The following is a 24,544-nucleotide window of genomic DNA, read 5'->3' on the forward strand; positions in this document are numbered from 1 at the left end:
AATCTGAGGGCTGTCTTTTCACCTTACTTATAGTTTCCTTTATTGTGCAAAAACTTTTAATTTTCACTAGGTCCCATTTGTTTACTTTTGCTTTTATTTCCAATATTCTGGGAGGTGGGTCATAGAAGATCTTGCTGTGATTTATGTTGGAGAATGTTTTGCCTATGTTCTCCTCTAGGAGTTTTATAGTTTCTGGTCTTACATTTAGATCTTTAATTCATTTTGAGTTTATTTTTGTGTATGGTGTTAGAAAGTGTTCTAGTTTCATTCTTTTACAAGTGGTTGGCCAGTTTTCCCAGCACCACTTGTTAAAGAGATTGTCTTTTTTCCATTGTATATCCTTGCCTCCTTTGTCAAAGATAAGGTGTCCATAGGTTCGTGGATTTATCTCTGGGCTTTCTATTCTATTCCATTGATCTATATTTCTGTCTTTGTGCCAGTACCATGCTGTCTTGATGACTGTGGCTTTGTAGTAGAGTCTGAAGTCAGGCAGGCAGATTCCTCCAGTTCCATTCTTCTTTCTCAAGATTACTTTGGCTATTCGAGGTTTTTTGTATTTCCATACAAATTGTGAAATTATTTGTTCTAGTTCTGTGAAAAATACTCTTGGTAGCTTGATAGGGATTGCATTGAATCTATAGATTGCTTTGGATAGAATAGCCATTTTGACAATATTGATTCTTCCAATCCATGAACACGGTATGTTTCTCCATCTGTTTGTGTCCTCTTTGATTTCTTACATCAGTGTTTTATAGTTTTCTATGTATAAGTCTTTCGTTTCTTTAGGTAGATATACTCCTAAGTATTTTATTCTTTTTGTTGCAATGGTGAATGGTATTGTTTCCTTAATTTCTCTTTCTGTTTTTTCATTGTTAGTATATAGGAATGCAAGGGATTTCTGTGTGTTAATTTTATATCCTGCAACTTTACTATATTCATTGATTAGCTCTAGTAATTTTCTGGAAGAGTCTTTAGGGTTTTCTATGTAGAGGATCATGTCATCTGCAAACAGCGAGAGTTTCACTTCTTCTTTTCCTATCTGGATTCCTTTTACATCTTTTTCTGCTCTGATTACTGTGGCCAAAACTTCCAACACTATGTTGAATAGTAGTGGTGAGAGTGGTCATCCTTGTCTTGTTCCTGATTTCAGAGGAAATGCTTTCTATTTTTCACCATTGAGGGTGATGCTTGCTGTGGGTGTGTCATATATAGTTTTTATTATGTTGAGGTATGTTCCTTCTATTCCTGTTTTCTGGAGAGTTTTAATCATAAATGAGTGTTGAATTTTGTCAAAGGCTTTCTCTGCATCTATTGAGATAATCATATGGTTTTTATCTTCCAATTTGTTAATGTGGTGTATTACGTTGATTGATTTGCAGATATTAAAGAATCCTTGCATTCCTGGGATAAAGCCCACTTGGTCATGGCGTATGATTTTTTTAATATGTTGTTGGATTCTGTTTGCTAGAGTTTTGTTAAGGATTTTTGCATGTATGTTCATCAGTGATATTGGCCTGTAGTTTTCTTTTTTTGTGGCATCTTTGTCTGGTTTTGGGATTAGGGTGATGGTGGCCTCATAGAATGAGTTTCGAAGTTTACCTTCCTCTGCAATTTTCTGGAAGAGTTTGAGTAAGATAGATGTTAGCTCTTCTCTAAATTTTTGGTAGAATTCAGCTGTGAAGCCATCTGGTCCTGGGCTTTTGTTTGCTGGAAGATTTTTGATTACAGTTTTGATTTCCTTGCTTGTGATGGGTCTGTTAAGATCTTCTATTTCTTCCTGGTTCAGTTTTGGAAAGTTATACTTTTCTAAGAATTTGTCCATTTCATCCAAGTCGTCCATTTTATTGGCATAGAGCTGCTGGTAGTAGTCTCTTATGATCCTTGTATTTTCTTTTAAAGAGGTAATATTTGTGTTACAGATTTCTTGGTTCCAAGAATTTTATACATATCTCCTAATCTTTGGGTTTGTAAATTTATCTTTCCTGTGACAAAATAAATATTTATCATTATTCTTGCTCACCAAATGTTGCAATGCAATTTTCCAAATAGATATGAGTGTATGCTCTAAATTAAACAACATTCAAAATGCTGTGCAATAAAATATTAAAATTTTCATGCTCAATATTCACTATTTTAATATAACTTAGATTTCTTTCTTAATTGCTACTATGAAAAAAATTAAATATAGAAATTAGGCTACACTAAGATTGAGTTTTTCTATAGGATGGTTTCATTGGCAATGGAAAAACTGGGAATTTTGTCTTCCATTATAAAATGTTTATAAAAATTGCTCGATTTTCAGGTTCAATCGCTTTATTGAAAGTTCATGATGTACAAAAAAGTAAATGCTGTGCTTTGTGAAATGTATCTACAGAAGGATCAATAGAAAAACCTTGATTAAACAAAGTATGGAAAATGGTTAAAGACCATTCTATTTTCTTTTGAGTTTGCAGTTATTTGAAAGCATAAAACTTGCCTTGCCTTAGTCTGACAAAGAATATACTTTTTTTGAAAATGAGAACAAATTTTTTTTTAATTGACATGGTTAGAAATGTGTTGTCAAAGAGAATGGGATATATTAACATGTTAAACAACTTTTGAAAAGTGAATTAATAGATCGTAAAACTCTGAGATTTACAAATAGCTGAAGAGAGAATAGAAGCAAAAAGCAAGGGAGAAAGGGAAAGGTCCACCCAACTAACCACAGAGTTCCAGAGAATAGCAAGGAGAGACATGGAGGCCTTCTTTAATGAACAAGGCAACGAGATAGAGGACAACTGAAGGGGAAAGACTAAAGATCTCTTCAAGAAAATTGGAAATATTTAAAGAACATTTCATCCAATAATGGGCAAAATAAAGGACAGAAACAGTAAAGACCTAATAGAAGCAGAAGAGGTCAAGAAGAGATGGAAACATCTCTTTTGTACACAAAAGAACTGTACAAAAAAGATCTTAATGACCCAGATAACCAAGATATTGTGGTCACTCACCCAGAGGCAGACATTCTGGAATGTGAAGTGAAGTGGGACTTAGGAAACACTGCTGTCAATAAAGCTGGTAGAGGTGATGGAATTCCAGCAGAGTTATTTAAAATCCTGAAAGATGATACTATCAAAGTGTTCTGCTCAATATGTTGATACTATCAAAGTGTTCTGCTCAATATGTCAGCAAATTTGGAAAAGCAGCAGTGGCCACAGAACTGGAAAAGGTCAATCCTCATCCCAGTTCCCAAGAAGGGAAGTAATAAAGAATATTCAAGTCACCAGACAATTGCACTCATCTCCCATACCAGTAAGGTTATTCTCAAAACCCTGCATGCTAGGTTCAGCATTATGTGAACTGAGAACTTTCAGATGTCCAAGCTGGGTTTAGAAAAGGCAGAGGAACCAGAGGTCAAATTGACAACATTCACTGGACCATAGAGAAAGCAAGGGCATTCCAGAAAAAACATCTACATTTGTTTCATTGGCTATGCTAAAGCCTTTGCCTATGTGAATTATAAAAACCTGTGGAAAACTCTTAAATAGTTGGGAATACCAACCATCTTACCTGTCTCCTAAGAAATCTATATGCTGGTCAAGAAGCAACAGTTATAACCTTGTATGGAACAAGTGACTGGTTCAGGATTGAGAAAGGAGTATAGCAAGGCTGTTTATTGTCACCCTGTTTATTTAACGTATACACAGAACACATCCTGGGAAATGCTGGGCTGGATGAGTTACAAGCTGGAATCAAGATTGCCAGGAGAAATATCAACAACTTCAGATATATGGATGATACCACTCTAATGGCAGAAAGGAAGAGGAACTAAAGAGTCTCTTGATGAGGGTGAAGGAGGAGAGTGAAAGAGTTGGCTTAAAGCTCAATATTAAAGAAACTAAGATCATGGCATCTAGCCCCATCACTTCATGGCAAATAGAAGGAGAAAAGGTGGAAGCAGTGACAGATCTCCTCTTCTTGGGCTCTAAAATCACTGAGAATGGTGACTGCAGCCATGAAATTAGAAGATGATTGCTTCTAGGCCTGAACGTTTTGACAAACCTAAATAGTGTGTTAAAAAGCAAAGACATAACTTTGCTGACAAAGGTCTGCATAGTCAAGACTATGGTCTTTCCAGTAGTCATGTACAGTTGTGAGAGCTGAATCATAAAGAAGGCAGAGCACTGAAGAATTGATGCCTCAAATTGTGTTGCCGGAGAAGACTCTTGAGAGTCCCTTGGACAGCAAGGAGGTCAAACCAGTCAATCTTAAAGGAAATCAACCTTGAATATTCATTGTAGGGACTGCTGCTGAAGCTACAATATTTGGGCCACCTGATGTAAACAGCGGATTCATTGGAAAAGACCCTGATGCTGGGAAAAATTGAAGGCAGGAGGAGAACGGGACAACAGAGGATGAGATGGTTGGATGGCTTCCCTGATGATTGGACATGAAGTTGGGCAAACTCCAGGAGATGGTGATGGACAGGGAAGCCTGGTGTGCTGTAGTCCATGAGGTCATGAAGAGTTGGACACGACTTGATGACCAAACAACGACAAGAGAGCTCTAAGGGCTTCCATAGTGGCTCAGGGGGAAAGAATCCGCCTTCAATGCAGGAGACACAGGAGATGCGGGTTTGAACTCTGAGTTGGGAAGATCCCCTGGAGGAGGAATTGGCACCCCACTCTAGTAAGTAAATTGTATATATTTAATCTTTCTCCTCACTGAATTTTGAGTTTAATTCATATTTGTTATATTTTAAGGAATGAAATTTCTAACTTATATTTCCTATGCTTTTATGGAGTTGATCCTTAGGGAAACTAGATGGGTGAAGATGGTTATTTACTAAAAAGACACAAAGTGAAAGAGGTTACTTAGCTGTTATAAATATTATTAATGAATTAATAACATTAATGTGAATAACAACATTAACTTAAAAAGGTCATTTTTGTCACAATCAATAGTCTATTTTAAGTTTTTAAAAATTTTTAGGAAATACTTTTAAAGGAAAAACTATACAGTGTAATGTACAAATGTTTATGGTGAAAAGAGGAATTTTATATAAAAATTTGCATGGTGGTTTTGCATAATACACATAGAATATTAAAAATTGTCAATAATAACAGGTTTGACAATGCTTAATCACACTTTAGTAATAGGAAAACAGTTAATAGTGACTATTAAAATCGTAGTTTATTCTCTTAAAAACCATTCTCTGATTAACTGAAAAAATACTCCCAGGCTTTAATATCTAAATACAATCACTAGAGGAAAGGGATAGATTTCCTATAAAATTTATTAGCATAAGCAAACTGTGAGAATTCTATTAGTCTAGATAGGAGAACTGTACTGTTTCTTTTGTTTTTCTTATTAATTCTGACAGATTTAAAGTGCTTGCAATTCTACACTGCCAGGTTTACATAAAGTCCCATTCTCTTATATAGTTTAATTTTTGAATATTTACTATAAGTATAAAAATGCTTTAAAATGGGTTTTTAAAATGTTTCTTAAATATAAATGCAGGAATAAAAACTAATTAGTAATGGAAGATTACCTGAAACTTTTTTTCTTTTGTTTTGGTTTTAATGAAGAGAATATCCCTTTATTTGCAAAATAAAATCAAAGCTTCTATTGATGTCCTCCTACTCATTGTATACAGTCATAAAGTCACAAAGAATGAGAGTATATTTGGACAAAATAATTAAACCATGTTACTTCATGGAGATGATTACTTGTGGTCAGTAGGTATTTATAATTTGCATATCTTTTTCATTACTCTTGAGTCTAATCTCTTATCTTACAAAGTATACAGATTTTTATTGTATTTTGCACAACTTTTTCTCTTTAATGAGAGAGTACACTTCTGTAGCAGTTCAGTGATTTTAAGGTGAAATACTTTTTAAAAAATGACACATTAAAATGTTTGATACTGTTACTACATTGAGAATCTTGATACTTTGGTTTCCACAAGGAGAAATAAAAGGCAGCCTTCCAAACTGAAATACATTTTTAAAGAAAATGTGATTTGCATTTCTTTATTGATCGTTTACATTTAAAAGTATCCTTTCCTATTAATTAACTTTTACCTCAGTAAAGATCAGGGAATCATTGTCAGGATCTTTGCTATGCAATATATTGATAATTGTAATATTTGATGGTTCATCCCTACTAGTGTTCTCTGCTCTTAATTTTGCATATAAAATACCATTCTCTTCATTTTTACATATGTAGCAACAAAATGTGCTACCAGAATAAGCATATTGACTTGAAAAACAGTGAATAAACATATTAAGTGCTTACTGTATGCTAGACACTATGGCAGAAACTAAATGTTCCATTGAAGTTTAGAAGAAAACCACTCTGAATTCATGGAAACAGACTTTCTAAAATAAAGCACAGTGCACTGCAAAAATTTTTACTTTGACAGTGATTTCAAAATTTTCAGATGTATTCTACATTTTAGATTTGATAAAAAGTTATATTTATTCCTGATTTTTATGATGCTGTTTCATATGTTAAAAAATTGTTACCATTTTGAAGTAAAAAAATAAAACCCTCTAAATAGTACTTTAATTTTAACATTGTGAAATAGTTGTTTAAATATATATATATATATATAAAGAAATATAAACAATATAAACCATAAACCAACTAAAATGGAATAGAAGAGCCATAAGTCAAAACATGTCTTTTGCATAGAGTAGCAGAAATTTCTTTAAGGGTAGAAAGTAATGTACAAAGGTGAAATGGGGCTAAAGGATCATTTTGGCATTGCCACCGTTCCATAAGAAAAGCCTAGCCAGACCTCAGGTGCGCACTAGAAAACCACTAAAGGTGGGACCAAGCATTCATAGGAGTTACATTGTCTCATTGTAGCCGTGCCATTGTTTTCTTATAGAGTTTCCCAATTTCTTTTTCATAAATTTCTACCCTTTTAAGAAAGATAATTTCATTGGCTCAACCCAGCCATGATTTGTTTTTGAGTCAAGTATTCCCACCCTGTTCCTCTAATTTTTGGATTGTGGGAGGGACAGGAGAGCTTGGGGATCATGTCTTGTTCTGCTTTGTCCTTCTAAAAGGGCGTGGGTGTTAAGTAAGAGTGAGAAGTTATACAGGGTAGGAAGATTTGTTCATAAGTTCATAACATTAAAAATTACCTTATAATACTGAGCAGAATTCTCTGTGCTGTATAGTAGGTCCTTGTTGGATGCTCATTTTAAATATACCAGCGTGTGCATGTCAATCCCAAACTCTCTATTCCTTCCCCTCCACCCTTCCCCCCTGGTAACCATATGTTCATTCTCTTAGTCTATGTGTCTGATGGGAAAAGAATTTGGAAAAGAATAGATGCATGTGTATATGTATAATGGAAAAAAATGTTTTATAGTCCTAGGGTGAAGAAGTCATTGAATTGTACACTTAAAAATGAGGGAATTTTATGATATATGAATTGTATCTCAATAAAGCTGTTACTTTAAAAAATATAAAATGACCTCATAGTACAAGGTATACCGCAGTTATCAGTGTATATTAACTTTTTTCTTCTTTTTGCTCCTCATTTTAAATAGAACAGTAATTATTTAAAACATAAAAATTAAGTAACATTTTCACTAAATGAATCCATTTTTTGGTGTATCTGTTAGCTATTGTCACAATAATGCTGCCTAAAAAAGAGCCACACCACCTCAAAGGACTACTGCATGCATGCGTGCTAAGTCATGTCCGATTCTGTGCACCCCTTGGACTGTAGCCCACCAGGCTCCTCTGTCCATGGGATTCTCCAGGAAAGAATACTGGAGTGGAAGATCCAGGCGATCTTCCCAACCCAGGGATTGAACCCTCATCTCTTATGTCTCCTGCATTGGCAGGCAGGTTCTTTACCACTAGCGCCACCATGGAAGGACAAAAGACTAGCGCAATACACAGGTATTCTCATGCATCTCTAGGTAGGGGCTTCCTTGGTGGCTCAGAGGTAAAGAACTCGCTTGCCAACGCAGGAGACGTGGGTTTGATCCTTGGGTCAGGAAGATCCCCTAGGGAAGGAAATGGCAACCCATTCCAGTATTCTTGCCTGTAAAATCCAATGGACAATGGAGCCTAGAGGGCTGCAATCCATGGGTTCACAAAGAGTCGGGCATAGCTGAGAAGCTGAGCACGCACACATCTCTGAGTAGGTAGTTAAGATGATCTCGGCTTGAGCTCAACTGGAAAGCCTGCTTCAGTCTATACACCTCTCAATGTCAGCGTCTCCTCTATTCAACGTCTGTTGTCCCCTTTCTGATACTAGTAAACTTGCATGGATATGGTATTCTAGTAACTATGGCAGAGGTACAAGAAGGTAAATACCTTTTAAGTCTTTACCTGAGCCATATTTGTAAATATCCCACTGACTGAAAGAATTATGGATGAGCCCAAAGTCAAGAGGTGGAAGAGAGAAACTCCCCCTAAAGTTGGGAGGGACTGTGGAGTCACTTATAGGAAGGGCTGAAGAATTGGGATCAATAATTCAAACTACTGCAGCTACTATAATATAGATCAAACTATGTTTCCATTTTGCAGCAATCTTAATAGAAGAAGCCCTTTCTATTAAAAAAAATACAGGACCTATTATGTCCAAAAAAAGTGAGGAAAAATTTGGTGGAATATTTTTATTTGTTTTTCTTATACTAGCTTTTCATTTTGATGTATGTTTACCATGTTCAAATGAACAACTGTTGAAAAGTATACTCCGGGATGCTTTTCAGGGTGTTTGTTTGGAAGAATGGTATAAAAATTTCCATAAGTTTCATATGCAACCACAGATATTTTAACTTGATCCTTTATCCTGCATTTACTTTTAGGCGTCCTTAAGAATCTGTTAAAATGCAGAAATTATGCAGTATTGATTTCAGGAAAAGTTGAAGTGGTTACACATGATTGCCTTTGCCTTAAAAGAAATCCTTATTTGGTTCTAATTTGAACAATATTGAAAGCACAACAAAACTAGCTTTTTATTATGTCACCACACATTTGGTGAGTTATGGAAAGCATTTTATTTCAGGAATGGAGTTAACTATGTCTTGTCCGCACTTCAAGTCATTCTTGTCATTTCTGGCTACTGTCCAAGCCCGCCTGTGACTCATACATATTTCTTTTCTGGTAAGAAATGCACTGAAATCCCAGGAACATATGCTGCTGACTGCTAGATGAGTTTTTGTGGCGAGAGATTAATGTAATTGCTTTTGTTTGAGAAGTATAATTGGTCACAGTTACATACGTGTAGCTTACATGTAAAATATGTTCTGCTTTAAAACTCGTTAAAGTAAATTTTACTTTGCTTTTAAACGATAATGTTTAAAAAATCTAAAATATATATGCTTCCTTCTTTCCTCTTATTCCAGAATACTTGGAATAGAAAAAAGTACAAATTTATGTGAAATAAATGCAGATATCTAAATATACACAAAACTTAATTTAAATTTCAGGTATAAAGTTAGAAATGCAAAGCATTTGCTAGCCTAAAATTTTAAAAAGAGGTATTCTAATTAATTCCCAAATTAAATGTTGCTTCCTCAAATATTAGCAATGTTTCTTTTACTAAGCTGTTTTCTATTTAAAAATATAGTAAAATAATATTTGCGTGCCAAGTCGCTTCAGTCGTGTCCAGGTTTTTGCAACACTGTGGACTATAGCCCTCTAGGCTCCTCTATCCACGTGTTTCTCCAGGCAAGAATATTGGAGTGGGTTGGATGCCCTCCTCCAGGGGATCTTCCTGACCCAGGGATCGAACTTGTGTCTCAGGTCTCCTGCATTGACAGGCGGGTTCTTTGCCACTAGTTCCACTTGGGAAGCCCAAATAACATTTAGTATATAACATTTTATTGCTCAGCTTCTGTGAAATATGTATTTTCTATTCTTTCTTTTCATCCTGAAGAAAACCTATACCTAAATACAAAGATTTACTTTCTGATGATCCCTGAAACTTCAGTAAAGTTGGGTCCTGCAACAGACCTGTATTCTCAAGAGTTTCTGGCTCATGTTTGTGTGTAGTAGTGGTTCTAGTGATTTTTTTCTACTCGGTTACATCTAGCCCCTGCTGGTCTTTCATAATATAGAATCATAGGTCATTTTTCTATAGTTTTATTTTCCCCATTTTCTTCAAGATTTCAGTTGCAAAAGTACAGAAATATCACCAAGATGAGACAGTACACTATTATTATAGCTACCACAGACTCTTGTGAAAAAGTTTGGTTATACATCATAAATAAATAAATACCTCAAGGCATTGTTTGCAGAGTATGACTGGACCTTGCATACCTATGCCGTCCAAACATTACATTCCTGACATTTAGGACTTTTAGATGTAAACTGTTCTTTGCTAGGGCTCTCTCATAACTAAAATATGAGTCACTTGCAAACCATAATAGATTCTGGCTCTGCAACATGATGAAGTGTTCTGGATGTAGTGACACATTTCGCCGAGACCCATGGCAGCAGAATTCCCAGTGGTCACCCAAAATAGGGAAAGAAATGAAGAACAAAATTAAAGGAAATATGCAAACCCTGGCACCATCCTTTCATGGCAATACAGCCCTATTCTTGTTGTTAAAAGGTCTAAGTGCTTGGAGATTAAACTCATAAATGATAGTGTAAGTAGGTGTTGAATTTTCTTGTTCTTAAAGACTGAACTTAACCTCATACTTGAAATTTTAAAAAGAAGGGAAATATATGCCCTTGCAAATGAAATTATGTGATTAGTTCTCCTACCAAAAAGCTAATGTAGAATGCCAAGCTTTCTGCTGAGATGTAATTAGACCTTTTGCTATATTAGTTGCTCAGTCTTCTGCAGCTCTATGTGCAATCCTATAGGCTGTAGTAGCCTGCCAGGCTCCTCTGTCCATGGAACTCTAGGCAAGATTACTGGAGTGGCTTGCCCTTGTCTTCTCCAGGGAATCTTCCTGACTCAGAGATTGAACCCTGGTCTCCTGCATTGCAGGCAAGTACTTTACCATATGAGTCACCAAGAAAGCCCTTCTATCTCATCTCAGTGTATATACAGGATCTAACATAAATTTACTAAAAAAAGCCTTGTCATTGGAAGTCAATATAACATGCAGAATATGTCAGTCCTACTGACTTGAGTGAATCACATAGTACTTGGCTTTATTTGAAGTGAGCGAATGGGAAGTTATTGCCAAACATTTAAAATTTAAGTTTGATTATATACTTGAGCCATGGCTTTCATATTTCTATCCTGATGTCTTTTTTAATGAACGTTGCTTTTGATTCCCAAGTTCAAAGTCAAGTCATAGAATGTTTCTTTGCACACACAACCCAGGCGTCCCCCAGAACAGTCTTTCACTGCAATGCAGGCAGACTCATGTTCACACACAGCCTCCTCTCAGACAGGAAAGGTGGAGTTTTCCTTTTCAGAGCCAAAGGAAGTGACAGCTCAGGGGTGATGGTTGTACTGATCTTGGTGTGGATTTCAAATTGGTTAATTTGCTTTCGACTTCAACTCCTCACTTGAACCTCCGAACAGAAAAATTAAATGCTAGATTTCAGCATTTTGTTTCACTCTGATGAAATAAAAATTGTTTTGAGTGAAAGATTAGACTTTGTCCTCACTCAATTGCAGTAGCACCAACACAGTATAAACTAAGGCATCATTTAGCAAAGTGTTATTGGAGTGACATTGTAATAACCTATTAAAGGTAATGCACATTTGAATGACTGCAATTATTTTTGTAGGTTTATTCATGACTTTGTGGTGTTTAGCGTAGTTGTTTCTGAAACAGTGATGGGCATTTCATAGGATCCTATATTCCAGTCTTCCAGGTGGGAGACTTCCTGAATTGCTATTGTATATGTTGATACAAGAGATGATTTTTCTGAAGTTGTTTTAAATCATCTGAGTATAAAGTTATTGAATTATCATCAAATATGATTTTATGTCATAAATTATAGATAATAACATGATGGGGACACAGGAACTAGGAAATCAATGGGATTGGATTGATTCTAAATATTATTGTAATATATGTCCATGTTGATGAATACATTTTTTATATACCAGTGTTTGTGTGTCTGTGTTAGTTGCTTAGTCCTGTCCGACTCTGTGACCCCATGGACCATACCCCACCAGGCCCCCCCCCCCGTCCATGGAATTCTCCAGGCAAGAATACTGGAGTGGGTAGCCATTCCTTTCTCCAGAGGATCTTCCCAACCCAGGGATCGAACCCAGGTCTCCTGCATTGTTGGCAGATTCTTTACTGTCTGAGACACAAGGGAAGCCCATGCCAGTAACATACTTAGTTTTTTTAAATTTGCTGAACATGTGACTCTAATAAAATGTCAAATAACCTGGGTTTGCTTTGACAACAAATATTTCTGGAGAAAAAGTTACATGCGAGAGATGGATAAGTTGTGAGAATGCAAAAATAAAGAAGACAATTTTTGCCCTCAAAATTCTAAATGTCACAAATTTGAACAGTATAAATGATCTATTAGTCTGAGAAGTTTTGCAAATGACCAGTTTCTATGATTTGTAAGTGTATTAAAGAAATCAGAGCAAAAATACTTCTGGTGAAATAAATAATTATTGGCAGACTTGTTAATTAAACGATTGTTTAAATACAACCTGGTGGCATTATCATAGTATCTTTGGAGGTAATACATGTGAAGTCTAAGCATTAGTTTTGGTGCAATGCTTTGTCACAATTCATATGGTAATAGTAGTAGTTGAGAAATTTGGAGTGTCAGTTTCATGAAAATAAAAAGGCAATAACGTAAATAATTATATTTGGCACTAACAAAAAGCAACTGATCAAGTACTATTTGCTGTGATACGTCTTCTTTTACTGTTTTATAGTATATGCATTTTATGTCTGTCTCACAAACCATTTAAACCTTTGTCATTTTTGAATGATTCTTATTGCAACTTTTGAGAAAAATAATTTCTTTTTTAATTTACTGTTTTATTGGAGTATGATTGCTTTACAATTTTGTGTTGGTTTCTGCTGTATAACAAAATGAATCAGCTGTATATATCACCTCACACTGGTCAGAATGGCCATCATCAAAAAATCTACACACAGTATATGTTGGAGAGGGAGTGGAGAAAAGGGAACCCTCTTATACTGCTCATAGGAATGCAATTTGATAAAACCTCTATGGAGAATAGTATGAAGTTTCCTTATAAAAGAAAAATAGAATTATCATATGATAGTTCTATTGCTGGATAGCCCAACTATCCCGCTACTGGGCAATTACCCTGAGAAAACCAAATTTCAAAAAGACACAAGTATCCCCGTGTTCATCACAGCACTATGTACAATGGCCAGGACATGGAAGAAATAGCTGCTTTGTAGACATTTTCAAAGCAATAACTTTTATTGCTATCTATGGAGAATTCTGAGTGCAGGATGAGAAGGGGGTGTCAGAGGATGAGATGGTATGGATGGTATCATCAACTCAATGCACATGAGTTTGAGCAAACTCCAGGAGAGAGTGAAGTGCTGCAGTCCATGGGATCACAAAGAGTCAGACACAACTAAGTGACTGAAAAACAACAACGAGATAATTTAGCTATAGTTTCCTTACTTGCAGTGTATACCCACCACCTATCTGCAGATTGCTTAATAGTCTTGCAGTGGCATCACTAAGGCAAACCTTCACAGATTATTTTCCATTAATATAAATATAAAGGAACTTAAAATGAGCAAGGATGTGGGAAAATAGTATTTGTAGAGTAGATAATCAAACATTAATTTTTTAAAAATTAATTTTCTGTACACATCAAATGCATATTTTTTTGAACTCTCATTGTCTTTAACAAAGATTAGAGGGAGTGGTCTAAGGCATATTATGCTGCTCCCTCCCCAGACCTGTCCACAGATCTCTGCAAAAATCAGTAGCTGGAGTTAAGAGTCTGACTGTTGTTTTTTCTTAGATAAAAGACCTGACAGTTCAATGCCTTGCTTTTGACTGAGAGATGAACTTGATGATATCTGGGATTCTAAGAATTTTTATATTACTTCTTGCAAATGCATAGATTTCTATTTCTATTTTCTAAGTCTATTCCAGTCAATTCCAGTCTCATCACATCAAAGATTTGAAACAGCAGACCAGTGTTACAACTCACACAGGCAGAATTTTATTAGGCCGACAGCAGAAAGTACACACCCAAGACATGAGAGCAAGCGGACCCTGTAGGAGTGGCTTCAACCCTGCTTGGGTTCCCTTTTTATACTTTTTGTTTCCCCCACTGGAGCCTGATTGGTTCTGCCCTATGCAAAATAGGGCTTGTATCCACCACCTATGAGGAAGGGGGCGTGTTTGGGTGTGTTTTTTCCCCACCCAAGGTTCCTATTCCAGTCCTTGGATTTTCTTCCTTTGTCTCTTTTCCTGGGCTTTTTCTAACTGACATTTCGGACTCCTTTTTTCCTACTTAGACTACCTAACATAATCTTTTGTTGTATTATAAATTCTACAATCTTTTAAAAGGAAAAAAAAATGATTGCTTTTCATCCTTGTTCGTTAAGAACACTTTATGTAGGTTGCAGGAAGATTGTGAGTTAAAAATATGTTTGGGGGCATTTTTCATACATTAAGAACCAATTCATTTAGCTTGCAGAGAGAGTTTGAATTTAATATGTTTTTAATTGGGGTTGAGATAGTGACCATGATGCAAATGTCAGTTTACTAACTGAGGAATGAGGTCATAATGGACCTTAATATTTTAGTTGATTCCTTAGCCTTGAATATAGAGTATTACTTTCATAATATCAACTTATATTAGTGAAATACCATGTTTTATATTTAGACATATGTAATGATTTGATAATTGCTATTGCTAATTAGCAACTTGCTCATTTGTCATGTAGTTGAATTCTGATTTTTTTTTACTTAAAAAATTAAATGTAAATTTAATGTACAAAATATAACATCATTCCTGATGCAGTACAGAATAAAATGATAAATTGCATATAATAGGGAAACATTTTTAAGGAGTAAAGCATTGTACCCATTTCATAGCAACAATTTACACAGTAAACATTTTATTTTTTAAAGATCTATTTGGCTATTCAGCATACAAGTTCAGTGACATTATTTAAAGCCATACTTTTAAATTAACTTTTACCTTTACAAAACTACCACAAGACAGACACTTTTTAATTAATTGATTGTTAGCTCTCTTAATCTCAGTCATGTATATTTCTTGAAACATCATTATTTACTAGGGTTTCACTGACTAGGGATGAGGTGTCTTAGCCAAGAAAGTCATTATTCTGAAGGTATCTGAATGGTAATGCAGTGATGGTCATAGACAATACCTGTCATTAGGTGTAGCTGATATTTTGTTATAAATAAGTCAACCATGAAGCTACCAACTGCCCAAGTAATGGTGGGTGAAACCATATATGTCCACTAAGGGCCAACTATCTAAGCACAAAGGTCAACATCTGATAGGCAGGCATAAAATATGCAAGTACCTTATCGTCATAGTGTAATGTTTCTTTCATCTTTGAGGGTCATTTTTCACAAACTTATAGAACTGATACCTTGAAGATGTCCCCTGGCCTTAAATTATGTAACCTATTGACAGTCTTTATTTGTTTTGCTTTCATTTAAAATACAGCCACTGTAAAGTAATTAGCCTCCAACTAATACAAATAAATGAAAAAAAAATACAGCCACTTGTGAAGGGAAGCTTCTGAGTTCAAAATGTGATTATTTTTTGCAAATTAATATTTAACAATACAATTATTTTGCTTATTTCATGTCCAAACAAATGTAAAAAACAAACGTAAAACATTATAGGGGCAATGCCAGTACTAAAAGCTATGCAGTAGTTTTGGGTATGTATTTTAAAATAATAGAATGGATTTATGAACATACTTTCTTTAGCTTAGGAATTATATTTTAGACAATTTTTAAAATCAGATAATTTATAAATAAACCACTAATAGCCATTATCTGTATTATTTAAAGTTATCTGATTTGTACAGAAACAGCTCTTTAAAATTATAGTGTCTTAATTAATATTTCTAGATAACTTACTATTATATTTAATAAACTATTTTCTTTCTAGATATCTTCTCTAAATTGTTAATGTTTGAGTCTTGTGTTTTATATGACAATATTTCAAAAAACCATAGCAAATCTTAGACCAAAGTGAGGGTAGTAATGGAATAAGACTTTTAGGTTGATGGGAGATCCAAGACAGTGAGCCAAGTGCATGTTAGAATCTGGAATCATCAGGAAAAAATGGTAACTGCCATGGGCAAGATACAGGACTGCTGGAAGAATTATTCATAGCATAGGGGACTAACTGCTTGGAGTCAAGATGTCAACCATGTGTTTCCAAATAGATGTTTATATTTGTACATATTTCCATGGTCAGATTTCATTTCTTCCCCACAAGAGATGGTGGCCAGTCTTATTTTCTTATACATTTACTATATTTATAGTGACTAGCATATACCTTTTATGTGATAGAGTCTAAAAGATTAAATGAATAAATATGGGAATCAGTGACCACTTCATAGGCAAACAGTGTTCACGATCTTGGAACTCTTGGTAGTAGAAACCAAAAAACTTACACACTGATTCAGAAGTGAAGGGATTGCCAGGTGAAAGCTGCTACACCAATGAGTTCAGATCTCCTCCTCTTGGTTATTCATACTCCGGGCTAATGAGGGAATCTAGAGAAGTGATGCTGAAAGTTTTTGAGAAATACTTGAAGAATTGTGAAGTGGAGCAGAGAGACTGGAAAGTTAGAGAAAATAGATTTTTCTTTGAAGAAGAATACAAAGTTACAGTTTTTTGATTAGCAAACTGATACTGATTTTGGAAAAAGCATAGCCTAACCTATTAAATGGATGACCTCTAGTATCTTTAATCAAAAATATAACTGTTAGGTATATCAAAATCCAATGATGAAATGTTCTAGATCTGTGTTTATAACTGGTAGATTATAGATATATTCAGAAATGTTTAGTTTTGAGTCTATTAATATTTAACTAAATTTATTCTTGCTAATAAAGACAGAAACAATCTTTTGTACCTGAAATGATGGAGTTGGCCAAAATCTCATAGAGCATACATGGTTACAGATTTCTAGAGCTAAATCTAGGGATCATCTAGCTGATTTATTTTTAATTCTGACAAAGATTTATAGACTGACCCAAGGTTATATGGCTAGTTAGTTCATATGTAAGTGATCCAAATTCCAGACAGGAATAATATGCACATTTATAAACATATATTTATAAAGCTGTGACATACTGTCCAAAAATGATTCATTATGTTTATTGAACACACATGCCTAAAGAGAAAGAGGGGTGTGCTTATATATAGAGAGAGACAGGTTTGCATTGTAGTAAAGGAAACTTACTACTGACTTACTAGCTCTCTGGTATTGGGTAATTACTTAACCTATGTACATGGGCTAACTCATTTCTCTAATGGGAAGATAATAGTACTTGCCTCATAGGGATCTTTTGAGGATTTTTTATGCATTTAGTGTGTGTATGAGTTGGTGATGGACAGGGAGGCCTGGCATGCTGTGATTCATGGGGTCACAAACAGTCGGACACGACTGAGCGACTGAACTGAACTGAACTGAACTGATGTATATGAATGTGCACATACATATAACTTAAAACAGAGTTTGGCACATTCGTGTTAGTTATAACTATTAAAATATAGAAGGGTCTTGTTCAACTCATGCACTCATCATCCATAATGAAGAAAATCTACTATACGTAACATGTTTCTACTCTAGAATCTACTATACCTAACAAACTGGATTTAGAAAAGGCAGAGGAACCAGAGATCAAATTGCCAGCATCCATTGGATCATAGGAAAAGCAAGAGTATCTATTTCTGCTTCACTGACCATGATAAAGCCTTTGACTGTATGGATCACAACAAACTGTGGAAAATTCTTAAAGAGATAGGAGTACCGGGCTACCTTATTTGCCTTCTGAGAAACCTGTGTACAGGTCAAGAAGCAATGGTTAAAACAGGACATGGAACAATGGACAAGTTCCAAATTGGAAAAGGAGTACATCAAGAGTGTATATTGTCACCTTGCTTATTTAACTTATATGCAGAGTACATCCTGTAAAATGCCAGGCTGGATGAAGCACAAGCTAGAATCAAGATTGGCAGGAGAAATATCAATAACCTCAGATATGCAGATACCACCACCCTTATGGCAGATAGGGAAGAGTAACTAAAGAGCCTTTTGTTGAAGTTGCAAGAGGAGAGTGAATAAGCTGGCTTAAAACTCAACATTCTTTTTTTTTTTTTTTTAAACTCTACATTCAAAAAGCTAAGATCATGACATCCGGTCCCATCACTTCATGGCAAATAGATGGAGAAACAATAGTAACAGTGACAGACTTTATTTTGGGGGGCTCCAAAATCACTGCAGATGGTGACTGCAGCCATGAAATTAAAAGACACTTGCTCCTTGGAAGAAAAGCTATGGCAAACCTAGACAACATATTAAAAAGCAGAGACATAACTTTGCCAACAAAAGTTCGTATAGTTAAAGGAATAGTTTTTCCAGCAGTCACGTATGGATATGACAGTTGGACCATGAAGAAAACTGAGTGCTGAATTGATGCTTTTGAACTGTGCTATTAGAGAAGACACTTGAGAGTCCCTTGGACTACAAGGAGATCAAACCAGTCAATCCTAAAGGAAATCAGTCCTGAATATTCATTGGAAGGACAAGGGCTGACACTGAAGCTCCAATAGTTTGACCACCTGATGGAAAGAACTGATTCATTAGAAAAGACCCTGATACTAGGAAAGATTGGTCACTATTGAGTGACTGAATAACAACAGATGTATGTATGAGTTTGTGTGTATGTAACTATATGTGAATGTGTGTGTGTGTGTGTGTGTGTGTGTGTGTGTGTGTGTGTGTGTGGAGAAGAACACTAAATTGAGGGTAAAGAGAATCCAGAATGGCACCAATTAAACATAACATCAAAGATATATCGGGATCTGTACCATGCACTAGAAATAAGTTGTTGCTCAGTCTCTCAGTTGTATCTGACCCTTTGTGACCCCATGGACTGCAGCACACCAGGCCCTCACTATCCTTCACCATCTTCCAGAGCTTGCTGAAACACATGTCCATTGAGTCAGTGATGTCATGCAACCATCTCATCTCACCTTCTCTTCCTGCCTTCAACCTTTCCCAGCATCAGGGTCTTTTCTGAATCAGTTTTTTGCATCAGGTTGTCAAAGATTTGGAGCTTCAGCCTCAGTATCAGGCTGAAGTCAGTCCCTCCAATGATATTCAGGATTGGTTTCCTCTAGGGTTGACTGATTTGATCTCCTTGCAGTCCAAGGGACTCTCAGGAGTCATATTCTATCACAAATACAGTCTCTCCCTGGCTCTAAGGAATGCCTAGTTCTGTTCTGACAATTTAAAAACCAAGATCTACTTTTCATTGAAAGTCTTCCCTGTGATAAGGATTTTGCTAGCATCATCAGGGTTTAGTCTTCATAAAATGCTCTAAGATACATTATTATCCCAATTTTAAGATGAGGAGAGTGAGGCTCAGAGAAACTAAGTGCTCAAATTTCTCCAGTTAATGAGTGCAGAGAAAGAATCTGAACTCTGGTTGTTCTAATTCAAAAACTCATGTTATTTACAACTTTGCTAGGAAGTCGGAAATGCTCCTTACAAGCTGCAGTTTTAACAATCTCAATCTCTATTTAAAGGCAGTGGTGTAGAGAATGGTGTTAACCAAAAGCAAAATAGCAGATTTCTAACTACTAAGACTGCCCTAACCATTTCCTAGACCAATTTGAGACATTCAGTTCAGTTCAGTTCAGTCACTAGCTATGATCAAAACTGTCCTGTTGAGTGGTGGAACTACAATAGTGACTTAGTACTAAATTCTGTATATTATTTTCTGAATTTTTCTTTTTATCAATTGCTCATCCATTTATTTGTCTAGCTCTCCTATATTTCCCACTCATTCTTTGCCAGAGAATATATTTACTAGCTCTCCTTCTACCCTTTCCTCTTCCTGGAAAAGAAAAAACTAGAATTATTTTGCTGTCTCCTAATATTCACTCTCATCACTCTTGATCTGATGGAGTTTTTACAGTATAACTATAAAAGATGACATTTCATCCTAGAAGAAAAATGTCGTGGTTACATCCGAGCTAAATGGGTGGATGGACTTTCCTCGATGACTTAATTTTGTGATCCATCTGGGGAAATTTTCAGTTTTATTAGCAGTTGTCTACCTTTTTCTTATCAGATATTCAACTTTTAGCACCTAACTCAAAAGAGAAAACACATGGTTTGAAGTTATTATTTAATATTCACAGATTGTTCTTTCTAAACAATTTTTCTTAGGTTTTTTTTTGTTTGTTTGTTTGTTTTTTGAAAGTCACTCAGTCGTGCCCAACTCTGCAACCCCATGAACTATACAGTTCATTGAATTCTCCAGGCAAGAATACTAGAGTGGGTAGCCTTTCCCATCTCCAGGGGATCTTCCCAACCCAGGGATCAAACCCAGGTCTCCCATGTTGCAGGCAGATACTTTACCAGCTGAGTCACAAGGAAAGCCCAAAAATACCAGAGTGGGTAGCCTATCCCATCTCCAGCAGATCTTCATGACCCAGGAATCAAACTGGGGTCTCTTGCATTACAGGAGGATTCTTTACCAACTGAGTTATTAGGGAAGCCCTTTATTAGATAGGGAAACAAATAATTCTGACTTCTGATGAAGATCTTTCAAGGATAGTTAGTATTTGCAACCTATCTGAATACCACATATGAACGGGATGATTTTTAGCTTTAGTCACACTAAGAAATATTGATTGGAGTGAAGATAGAAAGAAAATATATGTATAGTTTTCTTCCCCCAAAGATTGAGAGTTGGCTTTAAAGGGGAAAATCCTGAATGTTTCTTAAAATATAATGTGAACTTCTTTATTTTCCCTGGACATTAGTTGCCAATATGTAAACGTTTCAGGAAGAAATTTTATACCATGTCATCTGTGTGTCAGGCAGCGCTTAATGGCTGAAAGACAGACAGTGCTAATCTGAACAATTCTTAACTGGTGCACAAATCTGGGGATTTAGATGACAGGTGATCCGTGGACCTCTTCTATTCTAAACTCCTAGGTGGTCACTTAAAATCAGTTACCATCAATAAATCAAATAATCTTACTTGGCTTTTCTTTTCCTATAAATAATTCACAACTTTCTCTAGTGTATTTTCTGGGATGATATATATAAAGGTTCTGATTCTTTTTGGAAGGCTTATTTAAGTGGATTCTTGGTATACAATTTAACTGGTATCTTGCAGACATACACAGCATTCATATATTGTTTCTTTCTCTTTCTTGTAGGTAGAAATAACACTTCAAGATATCAATGACAACCCACCAGTGTTCCCAACAGACATGCTGGATCTCACAGTGGAGGAGAATATCGGAGATGGTTCTAAGATTATGCAGCTGACAGCCATGGATGCTGATGAGGTAGCTCAGACCTTGTCTCTGACTTTTTGAAACATAATATTCCAGTGATCTATCAAATTTCTACTATATGTTGACAACATTTATTATCTAATAACTAAGGCTAAGCACTGAGTGCTCGTTTTCAAAGAACATTAATTCTTGAAATGTGACATAGGAATGCTAACATAGAGACTGTCTAGAGGCAATTTTCTTTTGATCAACAATTCACAACTCAGTTAATTGCTGGTGCATCTTAGATTCATTAGCTAAGTTATTTTAATTTCTCAATGGATAAAAGATATTTACAGAAATATCTTATTTTTAATGCCCCACCACTCCCATTTGCTATCTTATAGTGTATATAGCTAAGAATTTACTTTTATTTGTATTTGATAAAAGCAAATTATTGAAAATAAAAAAAATAAGACAGCTTTGAAACTTTTCATTTAACTTGCATATATGCATGTGTGCATGCTAAATCTCTTCAGTCATGTCTAACTCGGTGTGACCCTATGGACTGTAGCCTGCAGGCTCCTCTGTCCATGGGGATTCTCTAGGCAAGAGCCACTGGAGTGGGTTGCCATGCCCCCCTCCAGGGGATCGTCTCTACCCAGGGATTGAATCCACATCTCTTATGTCTCCTGCATTGGCAGGTGGGTTCTTTACCACTAGCGCCACCTGGGAAGCCCCACATATATACATATTTGCAAACATAAAGTGTATAATTTAGTAATAGCCTTATTATTTTAAGGAAATTATCTAGGAAACTAATGAATTTTGAATTCCATTAATAAACAGAAATTCGTTTCCTAGCAGTAAACTGATTTTGGGGGGCACGATTTAGATTTCTGGCTTCCATGTTTATGTTTTAAGTTTAACTAAAGCAATTGTCATGCTTCAAACAGCATGACAACTTATATAATTTGTAATTTATAGTTTTCCCATTAAAAAAATAACATCACTTGTTTTCGTCTCCTTGCTAGGTAAAGGTTTTAGTTAATTTCTAGAATTTTGGAAAGAGGAATAATGTTCCCATACACTAGTAGCCGATTTCCCTTTTTGCTAAGCCCCAAACAGATAATTTAATTTCTTTACCCTCATTTAAGCTCCAGAAGGATACAAAAACTTGATTTTTGGCTTATTTAACTTTAAAAAGGTAAATAATTCAATAATTGACCAATTTTAACTGCCAGTACAGAATGTAACCACTTAGTCACTTATCAGTCAGTTTAGTTCAATAACTCAGTTGTGTCCGACTCTTTGCAACTCCATATACTGCAGCACGCCAGGCCTCCCTGTCTACCACCAACTCCTGGAGTTTACTCAAACTCATGTCCATTGAGTCAGTGATGCCATCCAACCATCTCTTCCTCTGTTGTCCCCTTCTCCTCGTGCCTTCAATCTTTCCCAGCATCCAGGTCTTTTCAAATGAGTCAGCTCTTCACATCACAGGTGGCCAAAGTACTAGAGTTTCAGCTTCAGCATCAATCCTTCCAATGAATATTCAGAGCTAATTTCCTTTAAGATGGATTGGTTGGATCTCCTTGCAGTCCAAGGGACTCTCAAGAGTCTTCTCCAACACCACAGTTCAAAAGCATCAATTCTTTGGTGCTCAGCTTTCTTCACCATCCAACTCTCACATCCATACATGACCACTGGAAAAACCACAGCCTTGACTAGACGGACCTTTGTTGACAAAGTAATGTCTCTGCTTTATAATATGCTGTCTAGGTTGGTCACCACTTTCCTTCCAAGGAGTAAGCGTCTTTTAATTTCATGGTTGCAGTCATCATCTGTAGTGATTTTGGAGCCAAAAAAATAAAGTCTGCCACTGTTTCCACTGTTTTCCCATCTATTTGACATGAAATGATGGGACTGGATGCCATGATCTTAATTTTCTGAATGTTGAGTTTTAAGCCAAATTTTTCACTCCCCTTTTTCAGTTTCGTTAAGAAGCTCTTTAGTTCTTCTTCACTCTCTACCATGAGGGTGGTGTCATCTGCATATCTGAGGTTATTGATATTTCTCCCAGCAATCTTGATTCCAGCTTGTACTTCATCCATTAGTCATTTATACATTTTGCCAAAATGTAACTAAGGAAAAGGAAACAAAATAAAGCAAGTACATTTAAGTAATTGTAGTTTTCTATTGAAAAAGATTTGGTGTTTTATGTTTAGTACTTTCTAGTCAATTTTATGTAGAGAAAAGTTTGTTCCAAACTTTATCTACCATTACAAGAGCTGTATGCAGAAATATTTGCATTATTATTGATAGATATGAAATATCATCAGCTATAATTTAGTAAATACTACTGAGATTTTCTTAAATCTCATCATTGGTCATATATATTTGGATAGCTTAATTCATAAACTTTTATTATCTTTTATTTAGCAAAAAGCTAAAAAACAAAAAAAAGAAGCTTATGCAATTACTATAAGCTCACGCAAATGATACATCAAGTAGAGAGTTGCTACAATTACCACTATTTGATGTATCATTTGCATGAGCTTATAGTAATTGCACGAGCTTTTTTTTTGGTTTTTAGCTTTTTGCTAAATAAAAGATAATGAAAGTTTATGATACTCTCTGTAGGAACAGAGCAAGTAAAGCTCATTTATTTGAAGTGATTTATTCAAGGCAGGAATTAATAATCATGTTAATTATAACATACATATTCTAGTGAAATGCACTACTCTCTTAAGAATTATTATTTGGAGTTCAGCTTTATTAGTAGTAGTAGTAGTATGTATAATGTAATATATTATATATGATATATAATATATTAAATATTATAAATAATGTATAAATGTATAATATACATAAATAAATTATATAAGTATATATTATTAATATAATAAATATAAATTATATTATATATTATTATAAATATTATATAATACATATTATATATTGCATATAATATATATATTATTTATATATAATACATGTATTATTTATATATTATATGCATTGTGTATTATTATATATTATATATCTTATATATTAGATTTATATATAACTTATATAGTAATTATAGTAACACTTAATTACTATATATTATATATAATATGATTATTAT

At 35.1% G+C, this 24,544-nt stretch overlaps 1 protein-coding gene across 1 annotated transcript in view; it reads left to right on the top strand.

The window, feature by feature from the left end:
• Positions 1 to 24,544, top strand: part of FAT4 (FAT atypical cadherin 4) — a 174,135-nt gene that overhangs the window by 62,022 nt on the left and 87,569 nt on the right. Inside the window, exon 2 of the mRNA XM_065904930.1 lies at positions 21,355 to 21,486. Coding sequence (XP_065761002.1) covers positions 21,355 to 21,486 — 132 coding nt within the window. The remainder of the gene's footprint in view (positions 1 to 21,354; positions 21,487 to 24,544) is intronic.

This window comes from Muntiacus reevesi, chromosome 13 (genome assembly GCF_963930625.1).
Source record: "Muntiacus reevesi chromosome 13, mMunRee1.1, whole genome shotgun sequence".
NCBI classification, from domain to species: domain Eukaryota; kingdom Metazoa; phylum Chordata; class Mammalia; order Artiodactyla; family Cervidae; genus Muntiacus; species Muntiacus reevesi.